Below are 15675 nucleotides of genomic sequence, written 5' to 3'. Positions count from 1 at the left end.
TGAAACAATGAAGCACAACTCATACCTCGTGCTTCCCGCTCACTCTCTCTTAGAAACTTGGAAAAACAGCATGTGTATGATGGGGCAGAGTGGGATTAGGGGCCTGTACGGAGGGGTCGTAGTTCTTGGTGGACACGGTCCCGCAGAGGACAGAGCTGGGACCAACGGAGCATCAGAATTGACTGGTTTTTGCAATGAACAGGTCTGAGGATCTCAGACTGAGTCCTAGTTTTCTAAGAAAATTTTCATATTGATGCTGTTCCAAAGTTTAATTTTTATGTAATTGAAGTTTAGTACTATTATATTGCGTACTGTTAACTATTCAACTATTTATTTGGTTTCCTTATGCTGTTCCTTTATAATATAAACCCTGACAGAAGTTTTTTTTGCTATGAAACAACGAGTAGAAACTCTTAAGCTAGTTTTTCCTTTTTTCCATGTTGCTACAGACTTTCCTAATTTCAAATGTACCGAGAATGTTCTTACTCTCTGTAGCAAACAGTTCAGTGTTCTGTGCTAATATTACAGTTCCTCTTTCACACAACAAATAAATGGCTTTAACAAACACAAGCAGTACTGGGGCGATCTGGTTAGCGATGCTGTAAGGGTGGGAGAAAAAGTGCTAGTAAAGAGGAAAACTGGACCAAAACCAGCGTGAGACTGAGTGGGGCAATCAGCACTGTTCCATCAGGCTTTGTTGCCAGCAGCCTGGTTGCCTTCACTTGAAGCCACATCAGTAAACTTGCACCTCAGTTAAACCATTCTATCAGGCTCCTTCCTCTATGGAATTACATATTGAGTATTCATGTAGGCAGGGCAGCTTCTCACTCCTTGAAGACCTTCATGTATGAAAACATCCGCTAGTACTCATAATGGAGTTTGGATGTGTTTTTATATTGTAATGCAGAGAGAAATGACTCATTTGCTGGGTTTTTTCCCCTCCTGTAGACGGTAACCTGCAGACTCCTCTGGAGAAGCTACAGGCAAGATTTTCTTGGGTAGCTCTGGCTGGCCGTTAGTAGGGGTTAAACAAGGATCTTTGAGCCAACAGAGTAGTTGTGTTTATCCGGGTGATTCTGGAGGTGGATGGTAGCTGCGTTACTGCATGTTTGCTGGCTCTATTGACGATGCTGATCTGTGTCGGGCTCTGTAGGCACGACAGGACTCCTCACGGGCATCTCTCTTTTACTGTCCAGTCACTGACTGGCCCAATTCGCTTGGGTGAGGCGACATTAACTTGCAAAATTCTTTTCTGCAAGATTACAGTTTTTCCCAGCATCTGTCACTGCCATTTTGACTTCTTTTTTTTTTTTTTTTTCCACATCCATACTTCCTTGCTTTGACAAAGTGGAGCAAAGCGCTGAGGTTGGAGCATGCTCACGTCCCACCCTTACAAAACAACGTTGCCGTATCTGCCTACCTAAATGTGTAACAGCTCGTGGTTGCTCATAGCAAATCATTGGAGGGACGTATACCTGTTTCAGTTCCGATTTGTAACCACTGATAACGTCTGAGATGGGGCCTGGGACTAATGAAAAAGAGCAGATGCTGAGCAGCATAGTTTTGTCCTGTATTTACTGGGTTTAATGTATGACAGCGAACCTTAACCTGTATAAATGAACTATGTACTTACTACAAGGCCAGCTTCTCTTGAATTGGCTGCTTTGAGATTTCCAGTGGGCTGCATTTCTGTTTAACTTTTTGTGCCTTAAGGTGATTTTGTACAGTGTTTTTTAACATCATTAAGAATTTGTATAAAGTTATGAAAGTTTAATAGTGTAAGTTATAAACAAGGCATCTTAGATTGGCCCTGTAATAGGAAAAAACTTCTACAAGGTTTAACTGTGGGACTATCAGCCAGTCCCACATGCTTGAAGCTATTTCTGTTCCCCTGTAAGTGTGGGTAAAGCTGTAAACGAGGTGGTATTACCCTGTGCTGCAGAAAGGGACTATTGAGGTTGATGTTCTGGAGAGGCTTAGTTTCTGGTGAAGTGACACATTAGGACTGGGAACAAATCACTCGCTGTGAAGAAGAGCTGGTTTTCTGCAGCTCCGTGAATACGGAGGACTTGGGTGTACAAACACAGTTCATCTGAAAAAAAGCTGCTTATGCCTTACAGTGTTTGTGGGGAAGGAGGGGTGGTTGCGGAGAAGGAATCGACTCCTTGGACCCTGTGGGTAACGCGCTCTGCTCGCTTTGTCCCCGCTGTCCAGCCTGGGCACATCCTGGCTGCCTTCGTCACGCCGGGAGCGGGGCTGCTGTTTGCTTGAATGCGGGAGGCCGAGAGGAACAGAAGTGGGGGTGTTCTTACAAGTGGCTGGAGAGCTGTTATTTCTGTGGTTGGGATGTAAGAGACATGAGCTGTATCTATAGGTGGGGGCCTATGCCTGCGTTGCAGCTGTTGGAATAAACAGCGAACATGGAGTCGAAAGCAACACCTTGTCTCTTCTTGTTACCACTTTCACCTCTTTAAGTGAGAGGCTATAGATTTTATAGTCATTAAACTAAAAGTTCTATAAAATAAGCCTTTAATTGTCCAAAGCTGCATTTGCATTGCGATCCGTCTCATTTGTTACACTTTTCAATTGAGGATCCGTAAATACAAAAGGGGAAATTCCAGCTTGCGATCTACCAGGTGAAGCTTGAGAGCTGTTAGGTGGGAAATGCAAATAAAAACTAACTGCCCCTTCTCCGCTGGTGGTACTGGCAGGGGACCAGGGGGAAGGTGGGCCTTGCACCGAGTTATTCCCTGGCTTGAGACCTCTCTTGAATATTCCAGGTGCTGTTCCTGGAAGATAGTTCAGCATTTTAAAGAAATAGTGCCCGTTCATTGTACTTCTGATAAAGTATTTACTGTTTCAGGAACTTTACAATAAATGCAATTTTGTTTTCTGAACAGCTGGTGGGTCTTTTGTTCTTCACGCATTGGGAAACACTAAAACATGATTTAAAAAAAAAAGAAAATTACAGTCTTGCTTCAAGACAACATTACTGATTTGAAACAGAATTCCAAAAGTTACGCTAGTTTGTCTGGGGCAGGATGCCTGCACGATGCTTGGGATCAGTAGTAAAGCCACAGTCCAGCGCTGCGTTGCAAACTACTGCAACTGAAACGCTTCTGTGGTTGATGACTGCACACCTTCACGCTTGGCTTTGAATACTTGCCAGAAATGTATTGCTGGAACTGGGTTCTAATATGGTGGATGGAGTCTCCTGTTCAAATGCCCTTGCTTTTCTCCAGGAACTTCTGTAAAGTTATTTTTCTCAACACCCATATAGCAGAATTACTGATATTTTCATTTCCTGAATTATACATTTGTTCAATTTGTACAGCAAATATAAAATGCACCGATAATCTTTTCCCCTCTAAAGCAATCTGCTTGCACTGTAGAGATCTTCACAACACAGCATTTACAGATGTGGAATTAAGGTGTCATGGGGATTAATAAATACAGTCACATTATCCATGTAAATCTTCCTGGGTGTTTTTCTTGGTGTGCACTAAACCTAGAACTATATTGCCGTTAAACTTAGGGCTCTTTATGTAGATGTCTGACAGGTGGGAACTGGCCTGCCTGAAAATGTGGGGTTGGCAAGATGGAAATTAAGTGCAGGGGATGGTCTGCAATGTCGGACAGCTGTGTAGCCAGGACAAGGCGGAGCAGATGCAAATCCAGGTTTAACAAATCATGCTGAAACGGGTGCTCCAAATCCCCTCCAAGGTGTGCTGTGTCCAGGACTCCGTCGTTTGCCTGATGGAGTAAGGAGAGAAGTGACTACATGCTGGGTGAGAAAAGTATTTCCTCTCCTATGGAAAGGCATTTCCTCTTCTAATGCTGCTTAATTTCATTAATTATTCCTTTTACAAGACAGCTGATAACTGTATAGCTCTGTAAAAGTAAAATATTTTGGTTCCATAAAAATACAACTTGGAAGCTTTATAAGAAAAAAAAAAAAACAACCCAGTTAAGTCCATATGAGTGTGATAAATATCTCTCTTAATTAAGAAAAGATTAGGATTTGTCAAAGCGAAGCAGAGCATTAGGACCACAACAGTTTCTGCAAAATCAGGAGAGGAAAGGGAACATCACCACTTGAAGGGATTATCTTTTCTTCCTGTAAACACAGAGACCTTAATTGCATTGAGTCTTTGCTTGCTCGTGCGGTCAGAATCACAGCTAAGCTGGCGATGCGTTGAAATCGGTGTACCCCAGCTCTTCGGTTGATTTGTAATCCCAGCGTACAGACCAAATTACAGAGGTGCCTTTTAACTGATCCTCACGGGGAAATCTCCTGAGCTGTTGGGGCATCGCCTTACCGCCCGCCACCTTCCAGCAGCACCCTGTGAGATCCCGCTGGTCTGGTCGTTGGGTGGAAGTTCTTGCCATGACCCTTACCAAGCAGAGAGAGGCAAAGGCTGTCTCAGAAGTTACTGGACAAAGGTGCTTGCTTCTGCATCTTCTAGGGAAGCCAGTTAACAGAAACTGCAGTAGATCGGACAAGAAATGACACGATTCTAGTATTTTTATATGCTTGGTGCTATGTAAAATGAACCAAAGGTGTTCAACCAGGTGTGATGTGTCTTCCAAGGTCACACCAAGAACGTGTGGTCTCCATCGCTGCTGGTGGTACAGGACTGCCTGGGCCACGCTGCAGGGAACTTTGTAACACGTTTTGTAGAAAATATGCAGGAAAATGGTTTTGTTGACAAGCAGACAAGATGGAGGTAAATGGTGGGAAAGAACTGGATGCATCCTCATTTCTAAACGGGAGGTGAACCCAACTGACAGAGGTTTCCTGAGCAATGCAAGACACCTGCCCAAGCTCGGAAGTGAACTGACAGGCCCACAAGTTGGACAAAAACCTTCCTACTACCTGGAGAAACATACTCAAAAGGGAACGCATCAGCCTGCTTAGCCTTCATGAAGTTAGTGCTTTTAAAACATCTGGTTTTATAGAGCCCCCGTGGGCTGGTCAGGTCCAACTCAAATAGGCGGGAGCATTGTCACAGTCTGCTAAGCAATATTTGTTGTTCCTCAGTTGTAAATGAAGTTCTTGCCCTGAGCAGCCTCCCGCCTTGATAGTTTCCTTGAGGGTGATGACTGCCTGGCAGAAGCTATTAAAATCAAACTAAAGAGTAAGAAACAAACATGCAATCCAGTAAAGGTCGTGAAGATGATGGTTGTTTTAACCACACCAATGACTGGAAAAGGAGCTATGCAAATTTTCAAGCCAATTTAAAAGAAATTATTTAACATACTGAAAGTGATTAAGATGATTAAAGGATTGCAGCACCTGTTAACGAGGCTGAGAGACCTGGGATTGTCAGCCTGGAGAAGAGAAGGCTCAGGGAGGGATCTTATCGGGGTGTATAAATACCTGCGGGGGAAAAGTAATGAGGATGGAGCCAGGTTCTTCTCAGTGGTGCCCAGTGGCAAGAGAAGAGGCAGTGGACACGCAATGAAACGCAGGAAATTCTGTTTAAACGTAAGAAAAACCTTTTTTTTACTGTGAGAATGGTTGAACACTGGTACAGCTTTGTCCAGAGGCTGTGGAGTCTCCATCCTTGGTGATCTTCAAAACATGACTGGATGCGGTCCCAGGCCATCGGCTCTGGCTGACCCTGCTGTGCGTGAGGCAGTCGGACTGGACCATCTCCAGAGGCTCCTCCTGACCTTAACGAATTAGTGCTTCAATGACCTAAAGAAGTTAAACACAACCTAGGCTGCTCCAGCATTCCTTAGAAGTAAAGACTGCAAGGAGAAGAGGGGTGCCCAGGTGCCCTCTTGAAGTTATTTGGGCTTTCAGCAGCTGCTGGTGGTTCTGAGACCTTTGCTCTCCCCATTGTCCTGGCTGCTCCTGCTGCCCCTGTGTCCCCTCTGAAAGCAGCCGCCGTGGGCTGTGGTGCGTTTAATGGGAGCCACGTGGCCGAAGCAGCTTGGCACTGAGCGTGCCAGCTCACTGCTTTTTTCTCCCTTTGGATATGTGCATCTTAAAAAAGCTCAAACACAGACAGGAAGGGACTTCTGAGGCTCTTCAAGGTCAAGAGGTAAGAAATTCTGTGTTTACTGTTAGGTTGTAAAACCAAAGCAGGGATTTGAATGTGATTTTACTCTTGTCCCGTTCCACTGATCTGCTGCCTCCCAGCTCCACCCATTGCTTTCTTCCTTCTCCAGGTTTAGAGATTTGATTTAGAGAGTCATTGGTACGATGTGATGACGGTGCCCGTTCTCGCAGCTTTGGTGACCCCAGGGGTTGGTTACGATGACTGGGAGTGCTCAAAGTTAAAGGGGTGCCCTGCGAGGTCTGCAGGGGGAAGGCGAGAGAGGGAACCTCTTTGCCAGTTCTGCTTCTCCCAAGCGAGGTAATGAAATCTCCGGTGTTTGTGGTCAGGTTTGGAGGGGGGTATCTGCTTCGGGGCTGGGAGAGGCAGGGTTAGGGCCAGGCCTGGCGGTGGTATCATGGTGAAGCCCAGAGCGTGGATCTCGTAGGTGCCAGCTCAAGAGATGGGAAGGCAGTGAGCAAGCGTCGTTTTGTAGGCGGGGGGGGTTGTGGCCAGGTTTCCTGGACATTTGTACGCCCTGCAGCTGCTGCAGGGCCCAGGCTTATTAAGCACCCAGGGGTGACAAAAGGCAGGTGGGTGGCTGCAGCCAGGGCCAGATGCTGCTAGCGCAGACGTAGGGAGGGATTGAATGGGCTGGGGTTGCTCTCCACGGCCGTAACTTCTTTGGAGATGAGTAATGAATCAAAGCTGCAGCCAGGGAAGCGATAAGCGATGGATGCGAAGGGGTTGATTTGGCTTTTCCTTGTCAACCGTTTGATTTCCACCCCCCAAACTTCATCAGTGATCGAAAGGCAGAGCTGACCGAGCTCTGAGACGTTGGGTGGACGAGGGAATCTCCACATCTCCCGGGTGCTTTTTTTGCAAAGTGGGCTGCTGTAGCGCAAGGCTAATGGTTTTAAATCACGTGGTTTGTATTTTGTTTTGTGAAACCAGATAGCAGTGATTTCAATCTTAAAGCTGGGACACACCGTCTCTCCTTGATTCGCCCTAATCCTTCGCCTGCCATGTCGGGGGCATATTCGTATGGGTCGGATCAGGTCTCACAAGCGTTGTCCATCCTGGCAGTTCCTCATGAATCCCAAACTAAAGCTCATGTGTATTGTTACCTTCTAAAATCATTTGTCCAAGATACCAAAGGACCACAGCAAAGGTATCTCCTTTTTTTTCTTTGGCATTTGCTCTTCAGGCTTGTTCAAAAGCCACCTCGCCCAGTTTGCCGAGTCGTTGTTGAGCAGGAAAACGCTCACTGGTCTTTAACGATTCTTTGCTCCAGCTCTCCCTTCTCTATCGATTACTCGTTACTCTTGAAAAGCTTTGCATTGCCTGTGCCTTTGGTGGATTGCTGGGACTCAAATTTGGATGTTGAGATGGAGGGGAGGGGAAGGGAAGGGAACTGAGTGGTGTAAGCTCTGGGCTTTTCCTACCTGCAGCTTGATTAAGCTGCTCTGTTACAATAAACCCAAAATACTGTTTCTTCTGGACATTCTTAATGGCTCGCGTGTTACTTCAAGGTATGAATGCAGGACAGTTACGTGTGTTTTGTTTTTTGTCTTAGACTGTGCCTTAGGCTTTGCAATTGTTCAAATGTGCAGTTTAGGGTGGGAAATTGCGTGGGGTTTGGTTTTATTTTGTTTCAAGTGGTTTGGGTTGTTGCTGGGGTTTTTTTGTTTTTGCTTATTCCTCAACTGGCTCTTGGCGATAGGCAATTCTCGACCTGATTGACAGAATCGAGGCACAATCGAAATCTCTTGTGGTAGTCGGAGTGAACTGTGGCAGTGTTTTTTACCCATTCCGCACCTCCCGCGTGTTTTCCTCCCTAAGCGAACGGGCTCTCCCGAACGCGCGTCGGGCAGCGCTGGCGCGAAGCAGTGGCTTCTTCCAAGGGACCTTCGGCGTGAGCAGCAGGAGTAGCGTGTATCTTCCTGGGATTCCTGAGTTACCGGGAGTGGCCTTGGCTTCTTAATGAGAAGTGTAGGGGTGCAAATCTACCCGATATGTGACTTTAGGAGTGGAGGGGGCTGCTGTTGAGCTTCACCTTCGCTGCTTCGTCCCTCCTGCTTTAGGTAAAACCTTGTTGAAAAATAGGGGGAAACTGGAGCAAGGGAATCGCTTTGAGAAGGTGACGGTCTTCTAGCCGTGACAGAGCAGCCCGACTGTCACGACTTTGGTCTGCAACTGGAGAAAAGCTCCGTTTCCTGGCAGTTTGTTTATTTACTTCAAATTCGTAATACTGGCGCGCACACAGGGCATAACACGTGACTTCCCAAGTCTTTTGCAAGATATTTATTTTAGGCTTCTGCTGAACACGTGAATAAACCAGCAAAAGAAAGAAATTACAGTTCTGACAACGATGAGGTCAATCTTAGAGAGAAAATCGTCTTGCGAACACCCACTTAAGTGAAATTGTCCCTTGTGACAACCGTCTGCATTCACGGACGCGGCGGGATGCAATCGATTAATGGCTCCTTCAGCTCAACGGGAGGTGGAGAAACAGCTGCCTTTGATTTTTAGCCTTCTTGCACACCAATGCTTTCCACCGGGGCGTGGTAAACGGGAATATTCTGACCATCCCGCAGTTTCAACGTAACATCCTGAAGGCACCAGCTGACACAAACCAAAAGAGATTTTTAACTTGTTTCAATTGCTTTTAAAATAGTAGTAAAGGCAGCGTAGAAACAGCTGGCGTGGAGAAACAAATCATTCCACGCATTCATTGCTTTTAAAACACTTCAGAGAATTTTTAAAACTTGGTTTGCGAGTGCCAGCTTCTAAAAGCTGTTTTCCGAAATAGTGTAGCAGAGCCCAGATTTAAAGGTCTGGGATGCGTGTTCCTATTTGTTGTAACTCAAATAAAATCCTGCCAGCTATTTTTAGAGAGGACATTCCTCCCCTGACCCGGTGCCTTTCTTCCTCTCCATCCTGCGGGTGCATTCCTTGCTCCGCTCCTCTCCAGCCTTGGAGCCAGCCCGTGTTGCTAAGGAATTATCCTGGCTTGGAGGAGTTTGAACACTGTGTGATCGCTCAATGTGACTGCTGAAACCCTGACAGGGTACGACAGTGGCGACTCAAAGGAGAAGGAAAACTGCGTTTGTTGGAGACGGAGGGGGGGCCTTTTCCTTCCTCTAAGCTCTGCTCCAAACCCACTTCTGAGAGATTGCTCATGCTGCTTTTCCAGCTGGGAAGGGCTATTATTTCAGGGTATGAAAATGGAAGATTTTTTTTTAAAAAAAAAAAAAAAACTCCTGGCGCTTGCCCAGCTCTGCCTTTGCTGGAGTCGGCACCGAGTACGTACAATGAGGTACCTGGGCTGCGACGGCTCTGTGCGATGGCTCTGCCGCAGGGCTCTTCGCTCGCCAGCCCTCCAACCTCCATCACCCCCCCAGGATGAGCAACTGCCTCATTTATAGTAGGGCTTGAAGGAGCAACTGCCGAGACCCCAGGCCCTTCCCTCCGCTCGCTTCGGGGCAGGCAAGCATCAATTTTGTAGGACTGATGCCTCGGTCACCCTTGCCTCCGGGCACCCTCCCCATCCCTGCGCCTGAATGAATGCCTCCTCCAGGTCCAAACCAGCTCACACACTCCAAATTTCCCCTTTTTTTCAGTTGTCCTCTTTATTTATGTGGTTATTAAAAAAAAAAACCCACCTGCTACAGACAGACTGTGCACTCGGAGTCAGCAGCATTTCAGTGGGTTAGGAGCCTCAACTACTCTTGCACAGAGCGCTCACCTCCTGGTGCCATTTATCCGTGTCCCTGCGGCTCTGGTTCCCTCCTCGCTCTCCGCTGGAAATGCTCATCTACTTACAAAAACTTCACGGTATGGCTGGGGGCAGCTGAGTAAAAACGTCGTAGCTTTGGGTTTCTAAATAGAGCTAACAGAAGTGCCTAACCAACTCCAAGAACAAGTACATGTGAAGAGGTTTGTGTCTAATAAAATTTCCTCTTTTGCAATGGGAGATGGACTTTGAGTTCATGTAGTAATTCTTTGCTCAGGTCTAGCTGTCGCTTTACTTTTGACAAGGGAAGTTTTCAGGCTTCAGTACTACACAAATGTAAAGTCACTACTTTATGATGTGGAATCGGAGCATCCTTCTACTATAATTGATCTGTTCTAGCACTTCTTTTAGCTGTAAGGACTGTGTTTATTGGATAGCTTGGAAAAAAAAAAAAAATCCTGCATGATTTGTAGCTCACCTTGCTAGGCTGTGATATAATGTGCAACTCCCCTCCTGCAATACCTAAGGCTAGACTGGAGTCAGGGCTGCTGTTCAACGGCCTCCGCACCTCCGAGGGGACAATACCTTACCTTGGCTCACACTATTTGTATGTGTGCTGGGCTATAGTTTGCAGAACGTATTTCACACAAATTAATGGCTCGTGTTGCTCTTCTATTTGTATTCATAGGGATGAATGCAATCTATTTCTCAACTAATTTACATTTTGGTCATAATGACGAGAATAACCTTTCACAAGACCTTCAGACGTGAAGTTCCGCTTCCTTTGTGTGCGTGATCTCAGCAACACGGGTGACTAAAGCAAACAGCCTGCTCCACTCTTCTCTCCTATCACTTCTTTCCCTGCGTCTATACGTTTCTGCCAGCACCTCGCCCCGTACGCACCGTTGGTGGGAGTGGTCCATCTCTGAGTTAATGTAGAGGTACCCCGCTGATTTTGTCCCAGATACTGGTAACTTTATCTGCAAACGCAAAAGTATGTTAAAGATTCAGCGAAGCACGTTATGAAATGGACATTTACTCCTCCTACAGTCAAATACATAACACCTTCTTCTTAACTTAAACTTTTTTTTTTTTCCTTACTGTATTTCAGCTTTTCTAACGGCTAACGTGTGCGTGGCTATACGAGTACGTCTGTTCTGCCATACGGTAATCTCGCTCTGCTGAAAGAATGTACTGTGTTACAGCTGCAACCCCCAGGGAAAACCACTCGCGCTCTGAAATATTTATGAGCAAACACCTTTCCTTACCAGAACGCATGGTGATCCAGGCTGACCTGCACTGTGTTAGAGTTTCCCGTACCTGTAACGAGCCCATAGGTTGAGAGCTTCTATAGATGAGTCTCTTAACGCGCATCGAGGCAATGAGATGTTTAATGATTTTGTTTTTTTCTCAGTGTCACAAATGCTACCACTCGGTTGTTTAACAAAGCTAGGCGCTGCAGCAGTGACCACAGCTAATTGCACTTGGTCTAATGTTTGAATTAACCCCCCCCTCTGTGTTTCAGGTGTAGCATTTGCTGGTGGTATTGCAATCCCAAAGAGAAAATGCCAGGGGTTCTCCAACAGGCCCAGGAGCTGGGGATGTTGTGGAGTCAGTAAATCAATCTATGATATAATCATTAATGATGATTAACCAGTTTATTTCATGAGAACATGAATGCTCAGGAGCATGAAAAAGTGGAGAGGAAAGTGGTGGTTTGTGTCTTGGGTGAGGTCGGCAGAAGGCAGGGTTTGACTTCACCCTGAGTCACCCAAGCGACCAGCATTCTTAAACAGTGACATAGGAAAACATCAGTGGGACAGGTTCTCTCCTTCTTTTCAGTCAGCGTTAAGAGGTTGTCTGGGTCTTTGCACAGTTTTGGCCTTAGATATGTTTCCTGGTAGAATCTCGAAAACCTGGGAAACGTTTTGGCCCAGGGTATTGTGTGCGTGAAGCCTGGCTGGAGGGGGATGGAAAGTGGAATTTTATGCGAGTTGGTTAAAAGTTGAGTTTTCTTGCCCTGGCAGCCCCTCTCCTTCGCTGTGCCGTCTGCCCCACTCCTTAATGCCCTTGCTTGCTCCCCAGGACTCAACACTACTCACCAGGAGGAACAAAATTGATTCAACTGCGCCGAGATCCCCCGGTGAGGGACCTGGAGAGGTCACTAAGGGACATTCTGCATCACCACCAAAACCAGGGAAGGGCAACCAGTCCTGGACTGGGGGGTAAAAACACTGAGGGAAAGTCCTTTCCAGGCAGCAAGAGAGGAGAAGCGGAGTGGTGTTTGTGAGGATTGCCTCGGCCCAGCCCTGGGCTGACGCAAGGCAGCCTTGTGCAACGCTTCAGCACCCAGGGCAGCATTCTCCAGGTGCTGCGTAACCCACGCGCTCGGTCCCACGCCACGCGGCTGTCCTCCGTGGCGCAGACTTCCAGGTGTTAAAAACCACCCCGGTTGTGCTGTACCACAGCGTAGCTCGTAAGCGGCTATAAAACTCTGTTCTGAACAGCATGGGATGTATCCAGGGGGAGAAGAGTGAGGCAGTTGCTATTTTAAAGCTGGATCTGACATGTTTCTGAAAATGATTTTGTGGCTTAAAGTAGGAGGAGGGGGATTGACTGGCTTGGGAGGTCCCTTGGCATTCTGTGATGTGCCCATCTAGCACAACATGAAGATGCTGCTCTTGCTGTTTCTAGTCCCTCACCTTAAATTTATGCTCTGGAAATCTGTTCCTCTTCCAAATCAACTGGCATCCCATCCTGCTGCCTTCCAGTGCCCCCCAAGTGACTCGTGACCTGCTGAAAATCCCCCATCTTGTTGCCCCGATGCCTTGGGAAGCCACCCCGTGACACCACCTCCCCAGCGGTACCTGTGCTCTGTCTGTGTCCACACGATTGCTCCCATCCGTCAGTCGGATGTTGTGAACCTTCAGAGGAGGAGCACCCAGGGCTTCCAGGGCATCAGGATTGCTGTTCAGTTGCTCCAAAGCCTGCTGGTAATACTGGGTCCTGGCAAAACTTTCTAGGTGAGAGAAACAGGGTAGTGAGCAGACTGTCCACTTAAAATCAAAACATAAGTTTAAAAAAAAAAGAAAGACATCCTCTCCAGACTACCACACCCTCCCTGAAAAACAGTCCAAAACTATTAATTAGGAGAAATCTGGCTAAAGGAGGAAACACACCCTTGCATCAGAGCAGCAGTGCTGAACTGTAATGTTATCCAGCTCATTTAAGTGACGAGGGCTCTGAATATTGCCTGTGCCGTACTGATAGACAGTGCAGCTTATGGCTACGTCTCTCCGCTTTTCATACCTTTGTACATCATCTAAAAGGAACAACAAGAAAAAAAAAAAAAAAAGAGCATAAGGATGAGTATCTGAAAAGGTTCTGAAGGTAATTCAAAGTATTTTTTTTTAGGAGGAGGTGCAGAAAATAATTTCAGAATGGAGAATATTTGGCAGGCTTTGGTGTAAAACAGGGACTGCTGCTGTGAATCTCTTGCTGCGGTCTTGATGCAGCTTTTCAAGTGGCAGCCGTGAAGCTGCAGCTCTACTGACGGGCGCGTTAAAAGGGAGGCACAAAGAAGTGCCGTTGGAGTTAGCGGTCGAGCAGCAACAATAGCACGGTAGACTGGGTGCTGCAGCCTTGGCGTATGGAGGACGATTGCGGTAAATTGTTATTTATCAATGTCTGGTTGCTATGCGTAGCTGGGAAATGCTGTGCGGTGCTCACCAACGGGCAATGCAGAGCTGTGAGGCTGGAAATGTGCCGACCCTCCTTATGGTGGCAGAGATTTGCTTATAACCAGTTTGAAGGCTTGCCTGCTGAGATTTCTAGATGGGCTTCACGCTGGCCTAACTTCACTCTCTTGACATCAAGAAGGGCAGAGTTAAGCTAAGAGCATTCACGTGTGGAAAATCCTACTCCGGCAACTTTGCTCTCACCTTCCAAAGAGTTTCAAAGAAGGCGTAAGGTTTGTTTCCTGGTCTCTTGCCTGTCGGTGTTACCCTTGGAGCGTGAGGCAGAAGGATGCTGCCCCTTCTCCCTAATTAGAGGCATCCCCAGCGAGCAGGTAGCATCCAGCTGGCGTAGAAACAGCTTTGCTAGGCTGCAGCCTGCGCGGGTCCTCCCTGGCCCCCTGCGTCGTCCTAAGGAGCTCCAGCAAAAGGGGTTGCAGCACGGCAGCCCTTGAGCGCCTACGGATGATGGCAAGCAGCCACCCAGGTCACGTTAAAAGTATGTTGTGCTCATCCTGCAGGTTGGAGGGGGAACGGGTTTGAGTTTCCTGGTGTTCCTTCTTGGCTGTTTCTTGTTAGCATCTCGTGAATCGGACATAAAACGCCCAATTAATCTGTTTGTCCACTCGTTTTTCAGTAGGAGAGCTGAAAGGATGCTGGGGTTGGCTGGGGAGGCTGCTCTGGTGAGGAGAATGAGTAGAAATGAGGAGGCCCAGAAAGGGTGGTCAGGCACTGGGATGGGCTGCCCAGGGCGGTGGTGGAGTCCCCACCCCTGGAGGGGTTTAAGAAAAGACTGGCTGTGGCACTCAGTGCCATGGTCTGGTTGACATGGGGGTGTCGGGGCAAAGGTTGGACTCCATGGTCCCAGAGGTCTCTTCCAACCAAATCCATTCTGTGATTCTGTGAAATAGGATCACCTGAGTGCTTGTACAAGCTTTCACGGAGACCACACGCACGCAAACTTCCCTTCAGCCTGAAGAGAGGGGAGGGAAGCACCCCTCTCCCCCTGCTCCCACCAGTACGGAAGACACTTCCTCCTCACAGGTCCCAGTATGGACCAGTTCTGCGCACTGGGCAGAAAGAACTGGGGTAGCCCTGGGTGTGAGCCAAGGGTGGAAGGGTCCCTGTGTGGCTCCCCTGTCTGTTGGAGGCTACAGAAGGTCACACGCTGAAGCAGAAAGTGTCCTCTCAACAGCCCGGTTGGCTTGTCACCGAGTTACCGGACAGCTACTTGGTGGCCATCGATATCGCACTAGGGCAAGAAGTAGCCGTCACGTTGTGCCACTTGATCGCACAGCTAAGTGATGCAGGGAACTCTTTGACTTTCTATATGGCACAAGGGGGGACTTTTTTTTTCCCCCCTCAGAGATTTCTAGATAACAATGCTGAAACTGAAAATTAAAAAACGCTAATGTCCTTGTTATAGGCAGATTTGATATTTTAGAGCGTAAGAGGATCATATATCTGTCATGTACTCCAGAGCTTGAGGGCATGAGCTGCCTAAAATTAAAGCCTGCTTTCCAGCCTTGTCTGATTTGTTATTGATATGTGTAAAATGGAGGTTTGGGAGCTTATCTGAGGGCTTGAGGAGCAGTCGTGGCTATGCTTTTCTGGCAGCATCCTCTGATACAAGGGTGGGTGAAAAGCAACATCATTTGATAACACCAGCAAGGGAGAGGCAGAGGGCCAAGAGCCCCCCCTGAGAGAGGGGCAAAGCCTATTTCTGGTCCGATGCTAAATATCTAGAAACGAGCTTAGAAAAAACAAACATCTGCCACTTGAACTAATAATGTGGATTCTTGGCCAAAGACGCGGAGCAACTGGAGCCGTCTATAAAGAGCGATGTCACCTGTCTAGCTTTTTCTTTCCTTGTCCTGGTCTCCTCAATGCTGAGCGCTCTTATCCGCCCTTCGTTCAGGAGAAGAGAACGATGTCTTAGCACCTCACAGGCGCGTTGTGTTTGAGGGCCAGCACCACAGAGAGATTTACAGATAAAACCGCTAGACGTTAATACCTTCTCACAGATGGTCCTCTTTTCCTGCCCAGTTGTAAAATTTCAGTAAGAAATGAAACCTGCATTACTGCCTAAGCTTTCGCTTCACCCTCACCCTCAGGAAACCCTTCCAGAAACCAGACTTTCTCCTGACGACGGCAGCCGGCT

At 47.3% G+C, this 15675-nt stretch overlaps 1 protein-coding gene across 1 annotated transcript in view; it reads right to left on the bottom strand.

The window, feature by feature from the left end:
- Window positions 1-8572: 8572 nt before the first annotated feature.
- Window positions 8573-15675, bottom strand: part of LOC104159332 (cytochrome c oxidase assembly factor 1 homolog) — a 7503-nt gene continuing 400 nt past the window's right edge. The window contains exons 3-5 of the mRNA XM_009697215.1: window positions 12648-12799; window positions 10684-10760; window positions 8573-8669 (exon numbers count right to left, since the gene is read on the bottom strand). Of these exons, the coding sequence (XP_009695517.1) occupies window positions 8573-8669; window positions 10684-10760; window positions 12648-12799 (326 nt within the window). The remainder of the gene's footprint in view (window positions 8670-10683; window positions 10761-12647; window positions 12800-15675) is intronic.

The sequence above is a fragment of the Cariama cristata genome, unplaced genomic scaffold (genome assembly GCF_000690535.1).
Source record: "Cariama cristata isolate BGI_N322 unplaced genomic scaffold, ASM69053v1 scaffold933, whole genome shotgun sequence".
Taxonomy (NCBI): Eukaryota; Metazoa; Chordata; class Aves; order Cariamiformes; family Cariamidae; genus Cariama; species Cariama cristata.
Note: the sequence above shows the minus strand (reverse complement) of the source record. Positions and strands in the feature narration are given on the sequence as shown.